At 38.4% G+C, this 18,084-nt stretch overlaps 1 protein-coding gene and 1 long non-coding RNA gene across 9 annotated transcripts in view; one reads left to right on the top strand and one right to left on the bottom strand.

Moving 5' to 3' along the window:
- The window catches only part of SSBP2 (single stranded DNA binding protein 2), a 248,251-nt gene extending 240,268 nt beyond the window's left edge, over positions 1-7,983 (top strand). For all 4 annotated transcript variants that reach the window (XM_010975060.3, XM_010975058.3, XM_010975061.3 and 1 more), the window contains 2 exons: positions 85-183; positions 7,383-7,983. In XM_010975060.3, the coding sequence (XP_010973362.2) occupies positions 85-183; positions 7,383-7,412 (129 nt within the window). In that variant the 3' untranslated portion in view covers positions 7,413-7,983. The remainder of the gene's footprint in view (positions 1-84; positions 184-7,382) is intronic.
- The window catches only part of LOC116151933 (uncharacterized), a 241,062-nt gene that overhangs the window by 207,959 nt on the left and 15,019 nt on the right, over positions 1-18,084 (bottom strand). The gene's annotated exons all lie outside the window — the stretch shown is intronic.

Genomic DNA, 18,084 nt, shown 5'->3' with positions numbered 1-18,084 from the left:
CGTAGATGCCACATTTGAAACAGTGCAGTGCAAGAGGGAAATGAAAACCTTCAAAATGTCTTCTTTTCTAAATCTCGTTTACAGAATTCTCCCAATAATATGAGCCTGAGTAATCAGCCGGGCACTCCAAGGGATGATGGCGAAATGGGGGGAAATTTCTTAAATCCTTTTCAGAGTGAGAGTGTGAGTATGCCCTTGACTACATTATTATATCCAGGTTTCATTTCTGAAGCTCTTCTTTAGAATAAATGCTTAAAGCCATTATTACAACTGTTCATCTAGAGTTCAATAGTTTGATCTTTTAAAAGTTAGAAAATTAAGTGGAATTTCTTTGTAAAGGTTAAAAAATAAACTTTCTTTCTTACTCCTACTGTTATATACATGGTTACAAAAACTATAATACTAATTTTCCAATAGAGAAGACCCGCTGTAAGGGCACATCCTAGAAACAGGTTTCATATTTGGTAGTTTTTGTAAGTTTTCACTAAAACTTCTTGAATCACTGCAAAACCGGGTCTATGCTCAGTGCTGTCCTTAAGGCTCTGAAAACTGTCTCTAAGATGTCTTTACTTCATGCACCAGACTTTCCTGCCTGCTCTGTTAACGTGTTATTTGCATTTAGCCTGAACAGGATACCCACGTCGTTTTTCGGGTGAGATTATAGTGTTAAGCAAAGGCGGGTATCATTTCCTGTCTCCACAGAAGTAGACAAGAGCAAAAAGAGAAGGGATAAAAATGTATTCATTCATGTAACAGTTACTGAGCACTTACCATGAGCCAAAGCAACATGCTAAGCAGTGGAGACCAAAAGGACACTATGGTATCTTTTCTTAAGGACTTGTTGCATCATACAATACTTTCTGAACTAATATTTCACATTAGAAGCATCTATAGGATTTTTTTTAATGCAGTTTCCCAGAACCCTCCCTAGACCCAGTGAATCAGAATTTCCAGGCGTGGGGCTGGGCAAACGCAAATGTGAAAACGCTTTGTCAGTGCTGCTGATGCAGATTCTCTGCTCAGAACGACCGGATTGGAGTAAAGGATTTCAAAACCCAAACTAGTTTCACATCCAGAGGGTCAGCGCCTCCAACGCGTGCATGGCCATCATTAAAATTCATTATGGGGACTTTACCCAACTAAACACAGAATCAGAAGAGAACACTACCTTCATTTTGTCCTAACTATTTACCAGAGACGATACTGTGAGAACTTGAAGCAGTGGCTAGCGCATACCTACTCTGCACAGGATGGCTGCTTCCCCAAGCGGAACCCAACACAGAATCTTCAATCTGTGGATTTTTTTTTACTTCTTGATATTGACCGAGCACCTCTGCATGGGATAAAACTTCCCCTGCTTTTAGACTTTACTTCTCTTGAAACTAAAAATACAATTATGCTGATCTTTAGTTTGAGTGTTTTATTTGCAGGACATTTATGATTATAGCAAGGACAAAGAAGGTATACATAAAAATTTGTATTTTAAAAAAAATCAAAAGAGTAGCCTGTCAGTGATGTGGAAATAGAAAAATGTGAGAAACTATGTAGTTGGTTATAATGCTTAGGATTATGGGATTTTTTAAAGCCTGTTCTACAAATTTGCTTTAAGACTATAGACAAATTAGTTAATTTTAATTAATTAGTTAATGTTCACTTTATCTAATTAGAGATATTAATTTCATTTTATGCTAATTCTTCCAGCAATGAAATGGTATAATTCAGTGAGCTATATGATAATGAATTCAGTCCAATTCAACATTTATTGAGCCTGCTACATGCAGAGCACTAGGTTAAGGATAAAGTATTCTGAAATAAACCCAACACATCCCTAACTTCTAAGAATGCAATCTGATAGGAAGATCATGTTTACACAACTAATTAAACCATATGTCAGATTAATAAGTACTATGATGGATATAAACGAGCTGTTTTAAGAGCACCAAGGAAATTAGTAGTTTTGTATTAGAGAAGAAAACTTTTTTCCAAAGGTTCCAAGTGACTAACTTTAGGGGCAGGGACAAGAGGGACTCTCCACTCTCTTCCCAGATCTGTCACTGGGGACAGCAACTTGTTTGTCAGAAGTGGGGAGCTGCCTCAGACGGGGCATCAGAAAGTTCTTCGTGGGGATCAGACGATCAAATAGAACAGGACTTCAAAAACTCCTTTGTTCAGAATAAACACCAACCTCACCCCCTAGCCCCAAGTGGACTAGGCACCCACAAAATAGCAGATCCCTTTGTGAATATGTGCATAGAAAAGAGAGCTGCTGGAGCAGGGCTCCTCGCATCCCTGACTCCCGGCCTAGCAGCCCAGCCTCGCTCCCCTTGAAGCCAGGAGGCAGGTACAAGGCCTGACGACTGGGCAGAGTTAGCAGAAAACAAAAGCTCCCTCCTGTCACCCCCCCCCTCCCCTGTCCACACTAGAAAAGTCCCCAAAGGAAGAATACTTGGATGGTGGTTGAAAAACTGCACCACCACCTGGAGGGTCGTGCAGCCTTGGAAGCGGGTCCGCACTGACTGCTCCGTCCTTCTGTCTGCCCGTGAGGAGTCTGCGTGTCATGAATGACATCACTGTTATCTCTGGCTTCCACTATCACATCCACACATTTTTATTTGCTTGTTGTTAAAAGATCAAGAAATGAGAGCAGAGAGGAAGAAGACGAGAGATTCACCGCTGACAAATGTAACCTTAAAGAAGTCATAGGCTGGGTAGAGGTATAGCTCACACGGTAGAGCACATGCTTAGCACACATGAGGTCCTGAGTTCAATCCCCAGTACCTCCTTAATAAATAAATAAACCTAATTCCCCTCCCCCCAAATAAACAAAAGAAGAAGAAGAAGAAGGCGGCAGCTAGATACCTCCAATAAGTTAGCTTCCCTATAATGAAGGAAACGCAAAACCCTTTAATGAATTCAAAAAGAAAACATTTCCAATGACTAAACATGCAAGTCAAATTCTAGGGTTTTTTAATGCACAGAAGTCTGAATAGCCTTTTTGTCTCTCTTTATCTTGAAGTTTAACCATAGAAGAGGCCTGGGAAGGGAGCAAATACCTGTTGGCTGATTATTACATACAGACACTACCTTAGTCACCTCACACATGCTACTTAATACCATCAGTATAGAAACAGGAACGTCCAACCCAAAAGCAGAAACCTTGCAATGCCAACACGCTTTATACAGAACAATGTGAACCAAAAAATGTTTCACCATTCAGCCTTTTTTTCTTTTTTGGATCCTAAGGCCTTTATTTCAAGAAGCAAAGATGCCCCCTAGTGTTCAACTCTATAGAATGTTTGGTTTTAAAAATACAGAATACAGAGGGGCTTGGTTCAAGAAATAGTGCTTTATGCCTCTCAAGTAAAGAAAGCAGTTAGTCTTATTTCTTGAATTAATTTAGCAGAGTATTTTCTCCATGGCATTGAACTATAATCAACTGAGCAAACATATTAAGATCATGGCGTCAAATAGAAATTATAAATAATGTAGTAGATCATTTCCTATTACCCTTACTGCCTTTTGTCACTTTCTGCTATTTAAAGAAATCACATACACCCCGATTTTTTTTTTACAGTCACATACACACTAGATTTATTTCACTTTAGTTTAGCTCAGAGTACCCGTACTATTACCTCTTATTATGAAAATACATTATGTAGATGCTTAGAAATAGAAACGTAGTGTAAAATCAGAAGTGTTCCTGAAGTGTATAAACAGAAATATATGCACGTTGTTCAAAGATTTAATGGGTATTTCTGATGGAGTCCATGGTACGTGAACTGGGTACAATAAATTCTCTAGTTCATACCAAGGCATGCAATTTCAAAATACATTTTACATAGAAAGGAACAATAAGTTAGTATATGTTTAAAATTACACCTTTAGGTTTTACTACCGTCCCGCCCTTTCTTCTCCTAAACGGCACACTTGATGCTGTCAACAGCATTGCAAGGCCGTTTTATCACCTGACTGAGGAGAATCAGACTCACAGAGCAGTTTTGGAGCAGGGCAGCCTGCTATCACGGCACCCTGGCACAGACACCAGTGTGTCGTCACATGCTGATGCCGCCGTACAACTGAAATGTTGCAGTGTGGACTCAGGACAGTACAGCATGAGCATCTTATGTCTCTAAATATGACACCCCATTTAACACCTCCTCTTCCTTAATTCTGCAAAAACTGTAAGCCACTTCTCTTCTACTTGAATAGTAATCAATAGCAAAATCCCTTTTTTGCTTGCACATCCTGAGTCTCTCTAGAAATTTTGTGATTTCCCTTAAACTTACTTAGTGAAGCAGTTTACAGCCTCAGCACTGCAAACTGCCCATCACTTACACAGACAGCCACGCACAGATACAATCGATTTTACTGTACCAGAGACACGCAGAGTGTCATTTTAGTTATTTGTACTTCTCAAAAATTAAAGTTTATGAAATGCTTGCTAATTTCTCTGAGTTATATTGCTTGGAGATGACACTTCCATTTTTCTGACTGACTCTGGCCCTCACTTTCTTGTTGTGGCCTATTTTCCCACTCAGCTTCCTCCCTGAACAAGCCTAACTGTCTCAGCTTCTCAATGACTTTGTAACAAGTCCTCATTTTTCTGTAAGATTTGCTTAAGACGTTTGAAATATCCCAGGTGAAAAATCTTAATTGCCAGTGTTCAGTGTGGGAGCAACCAACAAACATGCTTGGTAGCCGAGAATGTACGTATATATTTGTTTGCATATATGCATACTTTTAAAACAGTGTCTAATTAGTATGAAAGCTAAAATATATTCTTAACTATATTCCCTAATGTTACATGACATATGACTGAACCGGAATAATCCTAATGAAAAAAGGATTCAGGGATTTATTTTTAATCCGATTATTCAGGATGTGCATTAAATGAGATGCTCTCTAGAATTAATTATGATTTATCCAGAAAATTTTTTTCAGACGTATCCTTTGAAGTCCTTTCAGAAAAGCTTTGAAGTCTTGCTGTTTTTAGATGGGCACACTAGGCCCATTAAAATCTTTGTCTTAAAATGATGATAGATGGTCTAGCTGTGCTATTTAAAATTAAATTAAAATTAAATACAGTTGAATTTTCAGTTCCTAAATTATATTAGCTACATTTTAAGAGCTCGGCAGCCACGTGTGGCTGATGGCTGTTGCGCTGGACAGCACAGAACTGACCATATCTGTCGTCACCAAGGAGTCTTTTGAGCAGCACTGAGTCCACTGATTCTTACCGTAAATAATAGCAGCCACAGAAAGCGGAGATTAAATTTTTCTATGCCCATTTGCCATATTCTCTAATTTTTTTCTACTTTTAATAAAACCTTGGTATCCATTTATCTTCTTGTTGTTTTGTCTTCCCCTAAAAGTCAAACACGAAATATAATTGTTTCATCAAAGGCTGTGGCTAGTTGGGAAGCACCCTATTGTTATTCGTGGTGGAGATTTGCATGGTGCCCCCTGATGAACTGGGGGTAGATCCTCAGGACAGGGCCCAGGTGGGCTCCCTTCATCAGTCCTAGTCTCTGACTGTTTGGGGTTTTTGGTTTTGTTTTGCTGTTTTGCTGCCACTACCAAGGGGAAAGGGGGAGAAGTCTTCTATCAAACCGCATCCCCTCTTCCCTGGCAGTCTCACCTTTTATCCCCCTACTCTCTGTAGTCCAGCATGGAGAGTGACATACACACTAGCTTTCCTGCACTGAAAGGAAGTTTGAGGCTATGAAGTGGTTAACAAGTAGATTTTTTTCCTTGATTTGACCTGTGCTTAAAGGATTAACCCTCCTCCCCCTGGGGTCCAGTGACCCGTTTTCAGGCCTAGTCATCCACTCCTGTTCACGGTCAATGTGGGTTTTTAGGCTTGAGCCCGAGATTCAACTCTAATGACATCCAGTCCAGACCTCTGCCGGCTGAGCCACTGCCAGCCTGTGCTCTGCCCTGGGGAGTCCTGCTTTCTCCGTGTTGACAAGTCCATCCTTACCTGGTACACACCTTCTACCTCGTTTCAGGTTCCTGCAGTAGCAGAGCTCATTTGGAATTCACTTCATCCCATCCTGTCTGCTCCCCTTCCCGGGACTGTCACTGTTCCTGGTTGAGCCTTGGCAGACTGGGACCAAACCCCTGACTCTATCTGCCTCACTCCATGAGGCACAGTCATTATTAGCATATTGAAAGAAATTCCATTTTGCCCTGCTTCTCACAGGTTTTTAATAAAACTTAAAATGTTCAAGAGCTCATATTTACAGCCTAATGTAGAACCCTCCGTCATCTGCAGCCTGTTACCATTTGCAGGTAGGTGTTCCTCCCCAAACTGCAGACGATCTAGAACTGCACTGTCCCAGATGATGGCGTTACTTAGATAAGTTAAAATTCAGCATCTTTAACATTTTAGTTCCCAGTGGCACTAGCCACATTTCACATGCTCAGGTTGCCACACATGGCTAGTGGCTTTCCTGTTGGCCAGCACAGGTTGTGGGACATGCCCGTCGCTGAAGAAAGTTCTGTTGGGCAGTGCTGCTCCAGAACTTCTGTCACAGTCTAGTCCTCAAGAGTATGAGGGCAGATTGGCATGATTATCAAAAGAATTGTTCTGTTTCTTTCTCAATCATTTGGGAGATCACTTTTCCAAATTTCTCAAAGCTTCACCATTTACCAGTGGTCAGCCTCAAACTGACAAGTAACATGTAACAACAGTGTCCCCACCCTACCCAGAAATGCTTGTGGATTGAGATTGGAGCCACAGCTTCAGGGAAGAAGTTTATACGCTAAAGTATAAATCAGACTCCAAAGTATTCTAAATACTTCAGTGAGAACTTCATGCGGCCAGCTGGGAGTTTTTGTTTTGTTCCCCTTACAGTATTAACCTAGCATTTACTGAGTACTTTCTGTGTATTCAATAAAAACATGGTTTTAAGCATTTTATATTCAATCCTCCCCAAACCCCTTTAAGACCGATACATTATTAAACCCATTTTACAGATGAGGAAACGGAAGCATGGAAATGTTAGGTCATCTCCCAAGTTTACACATAACGAAGACCATCCTGTCCCTCATACTTACTTCATTGTGATTTAACCTTGGGCTCAATTTACCCAAACTGTTACAAGAGCCCACAAAAGATGAATCCAGCCAGGAGAAAGCTGAGGGACTGGGTAATAGCCAACCCCCTAAGTTCAGCAAGAGAATAAGACTGGTTGCTTTCCAAAGGAAATATTTAAAATTTCAGGATAGTCAGTTCTATATAATTTTACTTCGTTTATGCTGCATGAGGTTAAAAGTTCGCACAGAAAAAACATTAGAATTCACAGTTACTTTTGTTTACCAAGAGGAACGTGAGCGGTCAAAGAACTGCTGTTAAAATACGGATTCTTCTTTCTTTCTAGTACTCCCCTAGCATGACAATGAGTGTGTGATCCATTACCCAGTCTCCTCGTGAAAACCACAGTGAGTCAGCCCTTCACAGAACTCCTACGGAAGAAAATCATTCATCACAGTGTACAGTTCAACAAAGGAATCTCAGTCACACCAAACCAACCTTTTAATTTCCTGCTCTCTCCCCTCTTTTGTGAAGAAAGCGGGTCCAAACGTGATTCGAACAACTGTACGGAGCGGCATATGAGAACTGCCCTACACTGAACTGCAAATGATTATCTGTGTATGTATACGTGTGGGGAAGAGAATGTGCTGTGTGTGTGGATGTTAAACGGACACACGCACATACAGACACTGACCCACAGGACATTGTAAAATATTATCACATGACATCTTAAGTAGAAACAAGTAGGGACTTTTATTCCATCCTCTTTTTTCACGTTTACATTTTAATTATTAAAAGTTGCTCCTGCCCCTCCCTGAACTATTTTGTGCTGTGTATATCACTGCTTTATATAAGTTATTTTTTAAGGTGAACTCAGATGTATGGTTTTGTAAATGTCTGCGATCATGGATAGGAATAAAATCGCTTATTTGAGAGCTTTCATTAAATTGCGTGTGATGCAAGTTATCCTGTGAATCACAACGTGTACTGTCTCAGAAAAGAAGAGTGTCTTCATCTTTATGTCAAATCAAGTAATTTCTCAGTTACCTTCGGTGGAAGTATTTTTGTAATTTTTACTTAGGAAAAAATACTTCACATCAACAAAAGCTTAACCGGGGCCTAACACGGTATATTTCAGCAATAACTGCTCTAAATGGAATTCTCAATTTGTTTGTTTTAATTGATGCAGAAAGTCATCCAATTAGCCACAACTGCTTAGACCATAGCAATAAAGTGACAGGGGTTGTCATATTTTTAGCAACATATTTTTCTCTTTAACATGATAGAACCCAGAACTGACAACAAAACCATTGGCTTGAATTTGTCTCTTCTCACCAGAAATGCTTGAGCTAAAATTTGAATAACGCACTCATGTGAAATGATACCTGATGTTTTCACCCAGACTTCTTGTGAGCGTTTCCACATGGACACTGCAAAGGAGATACACTTAAATGGTCGTGACTTTCAGCACAAGGGGAAAGAGGCTTCAGTCACAGCCCAGGGGCTCTGGAGTGCTGCTCTCCTCCCCAGGTACCTTACCAGCTCCGGGATTGGCTGTCACTTCCCTTCTGTGCACCCCTTCCCACTGGCAGCGCAGCACCTGCTCTGTCCCCGGAATGCAGGACTTTCATTAGAGGGAAATCACCTACGGTAACTTTGTGTCATCTAGCCATGGACTTCAGCAGGCTACATCTACTTCATGTAGCTGCTCAGAAAAGAATGAGTAAACGTTAGAAAAATTTAAAACAGGTCCCCTATGAAAGCACCTTGCTCTATGGCACTTTCTAGATCTTTTGGGTTTTCTGTGTTTGATCCTATGCACAAAGACCAAAATCATGATAGAGAAGTGTGAAGACCTTGATTTTAGACTCTAAAAGCCAAGTTGGTGATCCTTTCTGTTAAAATGGTGATACAAATAACCATTGATCAACAATTCTATGTCCAGACCCCAGAGACTTTGAAAGGCATTGTTTAATCTCAGGTAAAAAGAACCCGTCTTTCTTTAGGCGTACTGGTCTCTCAAGTGAAAATTTGGCAGTCGATTTACTAGTTCCTGGGCCCAGATGACTTATTTCTCTCAACTTCGTAAGGATTTATTCCTTCTGAAAATAAAGATTTTGCCTGTGCATGACAGAGATGCCAGACAGAACTGCTAAGGGGAAAAAAGGAAGCTGAATTAAAATTTATGGTCCAGATTTAAACTCTAATTAAATGAGTTGCCATTCATCACACAGTGTGTGGGAGCCTAGGACTCAGGCTTTCAAGCTGCAGAGAACTTTCATGAAAAATTCAGACAACAAGGCCTTTAACTCAAGCCAAGGTAACCTGAAGATGACACTTTTGTACATGAATTTACCAAGAATAATCTTAACTTTCACATTTTAGGACAGTTGTGTGATATTGACAGTCCTATGATTATTACGTTTTCTCTTGTAGTGCTAGAATCTTGAAATGTTTTGTTGACCCTTTTCTCCATTGTTACTGATACTGAATTTCTTTTATTTGCCTTCTAAGAAGGTATTGTTTCTTATTATCACAGAGAATCCTGAGCTTGATTTCCCTTGTTCTTATTTTGGGAGTAATATTGGAATGAATGGCAATATGGGTCCCATTATTTCTAGCCTATTTGGTCAAAAAAGTCAAAGTGACTTTTTCAAGGTATAGCAATCAATTCATCATAAATTTCTTTTTCTCTTGGAACCCAGAATAAAAATAGCTACTTTTTTAAATTCCGGAAATAGTTGGAAAAGTTTGAGAAAATTGTATTCAAGAAAATAAAGATACTTAATTCTAATATCAAATAACTTTCTCAAGCACCAAATGGAGGATAGTATATCTGTATGTTAACTTCTGCTTAGGTTTTGAATCATTTCAACCTTTTCCTTTCCTCTTGTAATAGAACCATTTAACCTTTTTCTTTTCATCCATGTTTTCCATGCATTTGTCTTGGTCTTGATATATACTGCCTGTTCCTGAGTTATTAACATTTCACCTCACAGTAATATTAGCAATTCTTGCCTACACTGACCATATAAAATACACATGTGAAATGTAAAAATAAATAGCTGAAAACGTTAACTCTCATCACTCTGCTTTGCACTCTGCCTAGCTCACTACAGTTGAAAATATATGTGAAGTTCTTTCTCAGGTATGTATGTTCTTAACCAGCTCTGTTTCTTATAGCCAAGTTGCACACGGGGACAGAGGCTCTGAGGTGCCATTGATCTGGTAACACCACACACATTCACTGGATGAATCTTAGTGCTCCTTTGCAAGTGTTCAGTTCGGACTCAGTTGGTGATGAATAGGAATTAACACAGCTAAGAATCTGACATTAGATTTTTCTATTGCCAGAAGATTAACCAGTCTGTCCGCTGAGCCATGGAGAGTGCACAGAACACTCCTTTCCATCCAGGAATAAAATAGAGAAAAATTTCCATTTCTATTTTTATGATTCTCTAAGATACCTGAAATCTGCTGCATTTCTTAGGGTCATTCAGTTAACATTCTTCCTGTAGTTTAAAAGAGCAAATGAAAATAAATGAGTTCAGTTTGGGACTGGAGAAAGCCCTGCATCTGTCCATGCCTTTTCTTCATCATAGCATTCCAGGAATGTGCAGCAAAATGTTTAGAACTGCTTCCTTGGTAAAGAGTTTTCCACAGTCCTAAATATTATGAATCGTTGGCTTCTCTCTCCATGCCTACCTCCCAATCCCTGCATCCTCCAGTAGAAGCACAATACAGATTGAACATTTTTACCTTCTCAGCCCTTAGAATTTTCTTCTTCATAGAGTATATAGTTCTACCAGGGGAAATCATTGTAATTTCCATTTTTTGATTATTGTTAATTATAAGCAGTGCCACAAATCATAGCTACTTGACTTTGAAATGCATTATAGTATTTTGAGACTGGTTTTCCTTTCATTTTTATGTTTTATGTACCATAATTCTCTTTCTTTAAAAACAAAAATTGATACAAGTAGTGCATGCATATACAGCAAGGGAGAGTCCAGTGGGGGGGGGGGGTGTTACCTAGATTTTCCAAAAAGTAGATTAGCCTTCCCCCTTTTTTTCACCCCCAACCTGGTAGAGTAAATTTCTTGTTTGCCATGAGGAGTGAGTCTGTGTTTCTTTAAACAGCGGTACCCAATTGTAAGCGTGTGTAAGAGGCTCCTTGGGTCAGTGAACCATAACACCTTGAGAAATACCAGAGAAGTAAAGAAAGGTGAACCACTACTAACACACTTCATTTTACCTATTAAACTTGTGTGTGTGCACATGTGTGTGTTGGGGGCAGTGGTGTGAAGTTTGCTCACAAAATACGACCACTATGACTTACATTATGTTATAGCACAACTGGTAATTATTCAACAATTCTTTCCTTTGATTGTATTTTATTTCATTGGTAAAAGAGCTGATTAAAGTGATGTGGGATGGAGAGATAGAAGATGCAAGATAGAAGCAGATGGACGCTCCTGCTTTCACATCCGAGCTAGCTTGTCCACATGTGGCCTTCTTATGAAGGCCCTGCATCTAAAGGTAAGACAGTAGATAAATGATCACTTAATCCTTGGTCATTTCACTGCCAGGAATCATGTGGTAACTATTTGTTTTTTAGTTTTTTTTTTTTTTTTTATGTAGACATTTGTTTAAAAGAAATTGAACTGACATTAATTTATTCCACCAAAAATGTCATCTTTACCCATGAACTATAACTCAGATTGAAAGGAATGACCTACAGGTGCAAAACACGTAAGATCTCTTTAATTACTTTCCTAAACTACATTCTAACGAGAAATTCTCAGTTGAATAAGGCTCCTATGGAAAATTTCCTCCAAGTTTCCCATGTTAACTCTGTATAAATAGTCTTCCTGAATAGGTGAAAAATGATCTCTATAAGTAGTTTAATGTGAATAGTTCCGCTGCCTACAACCTTAAAAATGCAAATACATAGACACTGTGAATTTTGAAGTGGAACTAAGTACTTTCATTTATAGAATTATAGTTGGTCTTTCTCCCCTGTGTGGATTTACTATCCTCAGGATAAATTAGACTCATTTTGATTATCCCAGTCATTGAAATGTCATGTCCCCAGAAATACTTAGCATTTCCAGTTTTTAAGTGAGATGTGCAATTAACATGACAAAGGCAAGTATTAATACACCTAGAAAAAATTATTTGTTCCCAGGATTTATTCCCAATTAACATAAAACTTTATCCTACTTTCTCTTTTGTGCCAAATGACCTCAGTATATTGCCAAGAAAATGAAATTTGGATTTCTCACAGTGTTCTCAGAACATAATGCAACATATTATTAGCTAAATTACCATCCTGTCCTGGTAAAATTGCTCAGGAAAATGCAATTAACCATCTACTTATTAGGAAACAACAATTCAAATAATCTGTTCAGTTTACATTATTTGAAAACCAATCTACTTTAAATTTAGCAACACCTTAGAATGTTTTTAATATAAACTACTTATTAAAAAATATATATTGCTTTCCATTATATTATATTTCAAAATATTTACTTTCCAGGCATTAAGACAATTAAAACTTTAACAGAAACTCTGGTGGTTTTTCGAAGTCTATATGGATAGAATTCTTTATTCATGATAGCCATCAGCTTATTGTATTGTTTAATTTATCTAATTGTGATTTTAAGAATTTCAAGATGTTTTCTTACTCTATGTGTTAAAATGGTACCTATAATGTCTTCCTGGAAAAACAGAATTGTTTCTAAGGTTTTTATAAATGCACAATTTATGTATAAATATAATTGGAAACTGGGATGACTTAGTAATCTACTATTCATTCTACCATGGCCACCAGCTACCTGATACATTTTATACATTTAGCATCTGTGTGTGTGTTTGTGTGCATGTGCATACATGTACGTTATTACATTTTAAAATGGATTTACCACTTCAGTGGCTTTGTACAAATATTTGAGCTATTCATGTAATGGGAAGAGTTGCCATAAAGATGTAAGTAAATGTTCCTCAATTTAGCACGTTTCCACATTTAATTTTTAAAATACAGCTTGTCATTTACAGTTTCTACCCTTTCATTTCAGGCTTCTAACTTTATTACTGATTGAAAGAAGTAAAGGAAATTGTTCATACAAAGCTAGCATAAATGCTTTCTGAATGATATAATATAATTAATATGGACATCTGTGTCTATAACCAAATTAGACATTATGCCTTATGTAAAAGTCAGGAGTCTCTAATATTAAAGAATTTAAATGCATTTAAATAGGCTATGATGAGTGGCTAGCTCTATGTGTTTAGGTAACTAAACTTTGAATACCAAAAAGTAATATTATTAGCAAATCTGTTAATGGATAAAAGTTTGGTATTTTACTCCAAATAGGATTACATATAATGTGGAAATCTGAAGCAATTATGCAGATAATTCATGTAAAACTGTGCTTCTGCTCAAGTACATTCGTCTTTCTGACAAATTACACACATAGTTGCCTCAGTTCACCATGAACATTTGCCCAAATACAGATTCTGAAGTGTGTTCTGCACACTACTCTGTAGATGATTTAAAATATAGTAGGAGGAATGTCTATAACAGATTGAGAATTCATCCTAGGTATTGATGGAAATTTAGATATCATTTTTTTCAATAAATTGAAACAGTATTTAAGATGATTTATGTTCATTATTTCTAGCATTATGGTTTTGATAGAAATCAGTATCTTCTAGTTCAGTCATGCACATTTGTACATAATGTTTAGAAAGGAAAATAAATCCCACTTGTCAGACACATTGAGCTAAAGGTGACCTCACATAACTTACTAGGCAGTTTTAGCAACTGGACTCCTAGGAGATGGAAGGAAGGTAGCAAGGTAACTGAAGAGTCTCTGATTTTAAAACAGAATTTGTAACCCTGAATTTATAACCAAGAACTTTTCTGGAAGTTGTTAAAACTACTTCTAATTGTACAAAAATGGTTGTTGGTGGTAGCATCAAGTAGATTCAGGGCAAGAGTAACACAGATAAACAAAAGCCAGCACAAAAAAAAATAGTGTAATTCCTCTTCAGCTTCTCTTGGTGAATGAGGTATCAGTCAAAGAGCCCAAAATGAAGGGTAAGGGCTTGAGTGTCTGCACCCCCGGCCCCACACAATGAGTCATCAAGTCCTTGTTCCCACAGCTCTGTGTATCCATTAGGGCGAAGGCACCCTTCACATCAAGAGAGGCATAAAAACTAAATAAAAGAAATTCCAGAAGTTTTCTTTCCTGCACAGACTGTCTGATGAGAAATATAGTATTGTTTTTTAGAAAGCTCTAGAGGCATTAGACATTATACATACAAATGTTCCTCTGTCTCATTCAGTTTGCAGAGTTTCCCTTGAAAGTCTGTAGAACTCTGCTTGGCTATAGCTGCATTTCTCAGCGTACAAGGATCTCAAATTTTCCTCACATGATGCTCACAGTGTAACCTCAGTTATCACATATAATATATAAATTAGGATACACTGTATAAAGGAATTCAATGTTTCTTATTCATGTAAATGTTGTTTCAGAGAAAGAAATGGTTTAAGAATAAAAAGTTGAATGTATTGTCTAGGGAGTCTTAATGGTGTTCATTGTTTTGTTACCAAGTTAGTCATTATTCGCTTATGACTGAAGGGATATTACACGTATTTAATGGTCTTAAAATTGTTTTAACAGAACAGAATGTATTAATCATTGCAAGTAGTATTAATTTTAATTTTGACAATTCAACATGCTATTATCATCAGTTACTAGCCTATTTTCCTATGTTGACTTCATGTTTGAGAAGTACTTATCTAGGCACTTTTATATTCAATTTTCAAAAACCCAGGGAACTGAACTTATATCCATTGAAAAGGAGAATATAATTAACACTTTGAAAAAAGTGAGCCATAGATGAAAGTGTTAAATGAAAATAGAGCACTAATAATTGCAGATCTATCTCACCATAAAAGTTCTCAAACCAATATCCAAATTCAAAACTGAAATGCTCAGTATAACAAACTACTAATAAGAAATTTGAATCTAATAACCAAATCAAAGCCAACATGGGAACCATATCTAATTTGTCCCAAAGGTGGATTAATAAGACCACTGCCAGTACTGCTAAAATAATTAGCTCCACAAAAATCAGATCATAGCCAAATTCTCAATATTGAGACATCAGAGGTTAAAATTCAATCCATTTAGCAAAAATACCTTTTGAAGTAGGCAGCACAGTAATCTCAGGCTTTTCTCAAAAAGTAGTGATCTTTTTGAAAGATTTCTGGTTGCAAAACTACATGGTCCAGTGAAATTCAGTTTAAAATGTAAAGCATTTGAGGTCCAAATCTCCGTACAGCTTGTATGCTGTGAACATCTCTAAAATGATCCTCCTAAATCTTTTCAGAGGGGAGGTGGCTTGGGATGAGTAGAAGTCTGGCAAGCTGTCTCTGGTTACTTCACTCCCAGATGATTTAAAATCTTGTTTGGAAAGGTATTTACTACTGTATTTTCAGGTTCTAGAAAGATTTGCATAATATTTCTGTGTAAGAGAGAGTTACTGGACTGTGTTTACTTGCAAAAATGAATAACTACTATGAAAAATTTTTCCTTCAAGTAACCAGAAACATGTAGTTTTGCTCTGGCAGTCAGCACTTCAGAAAACATGAAATGCAGATTGGAAAAGTAGATGTTCCAGATAACTTTGATGTTCATTTAAAATCTGTTTAAAATAAAGTATCTTTCTGGTTCACTTGGCAGTATTATTTTTCATCAAGTTTACCAACATGAGCTCTTGCATTGGGCCTCAAAAACTGAGGTGCCCACTTGTGCATTAAAGAGGCACTGGAAATGTACAAGCTCATGCAACTGAAGAGGAGTTTTGGAGAAGACAAATTATCAAATCACGTATCTTTCCACTTGAGTTGCACAATTAGATGTTCTTACTCCTAATAAATAGAAAATTGGCATTTACCAAAATTAGTGATTAATCACTAAACTGCCGCATAAACTTCAGAAGTAAATGCAAACAGTTAATTCCTAACCTGAGGTGAATTTCTTCCTGCTGAAGACAACAATGTATGCTTTAGGCTTTATATTATAGATCCATTTGTGGTGCTGTTGATTCTGCTTGCCAAATACAAGCTACATGATTTCAACTGTTTTTAGATACTAATTTCAACAATTAAAACCCTTCAAATCTATTTATGGCATAAAAGCCTATACAAAATAAAAAGGGGACTCAACCAATAGACAGTTGCAAAAATAAGTAATTTGGGCCTTGGAGAGAGAGTGTATGTATGTGCAAACAGAGATTTATTAACATATTTCAACTTTCAAACTCTTTAGAGTAAATGCTTTCGTATTTCATAAATTGAATTTATATTTTACCATTTGATTCAAAGTAAAAATCAACATTAAATATTCAGAATATGCTTTGAGTTCAAGACATTTCTTAGTTACTTGACTATAAATTTTTATTTTCAGTGATTATGTTAAAAGAGTATATTGTAAAATCTCAGACCTAATTACAAAAAATTAAGGTTTGGATCAGGATAGCCGAGTAAGAGGATGTGAAGCTCTCCTCTCCCAACAAACACATCAAAAAATATACCTAGATGTGGAACTATTCTCACTGAAAACTAATTGGAAACTGGCACAAAGATTCTTGTATCACCAGGGCTGTAAGAAAAATACACAGGTAATCAGGTAGGAAGGTAAGAAAAGCCGTCAGGTCAAGATCTGTGCCCCTGAGAGGACTCAGAGGAAAAGGGAGGTTACACAGGCAGACACCCACCCTGGGGAGTGAACGGATGGAGCCACAGATTGGGCATGCCAGTCCTGGGGTCCTATGTGGGAGACACAAGCCCCTCTGGCTGGATGGAGGACTGTTGGGACTAACAGAAGGGCTGAAGGAAGCCTGGACTCTGCTTGTAAGGAATGCCTGTACACTGTCTTGGCCCTGAGGCCAAGAGAGGTCTGCTCCAGCAGCTCCTGGGTTTTCTGTGACTGCCTCACCACACACAGCCTCCAAGCCGCACACACACTCTGGCCCCACTCACTCCACATCACAGTGCAGCACTGGACCAAGAGCAGCCATGACCAAGGAAAAGACTTGACCGTGGAACACAAAGGCAGCTCAGTCCTGTGGCAGAGCCTGTGTGGGGTGGCAATGGCCATTGTTGGTGCTTACTAAAGTAGTCCAGATCTCTGATGGTAACCACTCCACCACAGCTCACTCCCCACCCCCCCATACACACCAAGAGTCCACATGGGCCTCGCCTGCGCTGCAGAGCAATTCCACACAGGACAGGGACAGTGGAGGCTGAGAGGAGTGATCGGCTGTGAGGGACAAAGAGGACTTGCACCTGAGGCTGTGTCTTAGCAGAGCGAGGGTAACAGTTGCAGGTGCCTGCACATAAGAGCCCAGGCAGCACATCAGAGACAGTTCATATCTGTCAGCAGAGGATATGGGCTGAGAGCCCACGTGGGCCCCACTTGCTTTAGAAATCTCTCACTCTGGGGAAAGGGTCCTGATTGGGGAGAGGGAAAAACACACTTAAAGGGAATAGAGCCAGCTTGGGCCCAATTCTCAGGGCTTTCGACAGTCCTCAGGGCAGTGATAGCCACTGAGGAGAAATCCCACCTCACACCCACTGCGAGCTCTAGTCCCTCCATTTCTAGGTGACAGTTGCCAGAACACCCTGAAGATGTGACTAGCAACCATGTCAAATCCAGCTCTTCCACCAAAGGCACTGGGATGCTCCCATACAAGAACACCCCTTCAAGACTGCCACAGGTAACTGTTTCACTTAAATTCAGAGGCAGAGAAAGTTAAGCAAAATGAAAAGGCAGAGGGACTACTCTCAACTGAAAAAGCAAGAGAAAAACCCCTGAAAATATAATGAAACCAGTAAATAATTTACCAGATAAAGAACCCAAAGCACTGGTAATAAAAATATTAACTGAATTAGAGGAAAGAATTGATATATACAGTGAACAATTTAACAAGGAACTACTAAATATTTTTTTAAAAAGCCCAATCAGAAATGAAGA

Source organism: Camelus dromedarius, chromosome 3 (assembly GCF_036321535.1).
Source record: "Camelus dromedarius isolate mCamDro1 chromosome 3, mCamDro1.pat, whole genome shotgun sequence".
NCBI classification, from domain to species: domain Eukaryota; kingdom Metazoa; phylum Chordata; class Mammalia; order Artiodactyla; family Camelidae; genus Camelus; species Camelus dromedarius.
The sequence above is the reverse complement of the archived record's forward strand: the minus strand, read 5'-3'. Positions and strand labels throughout refer to the sequence as shown.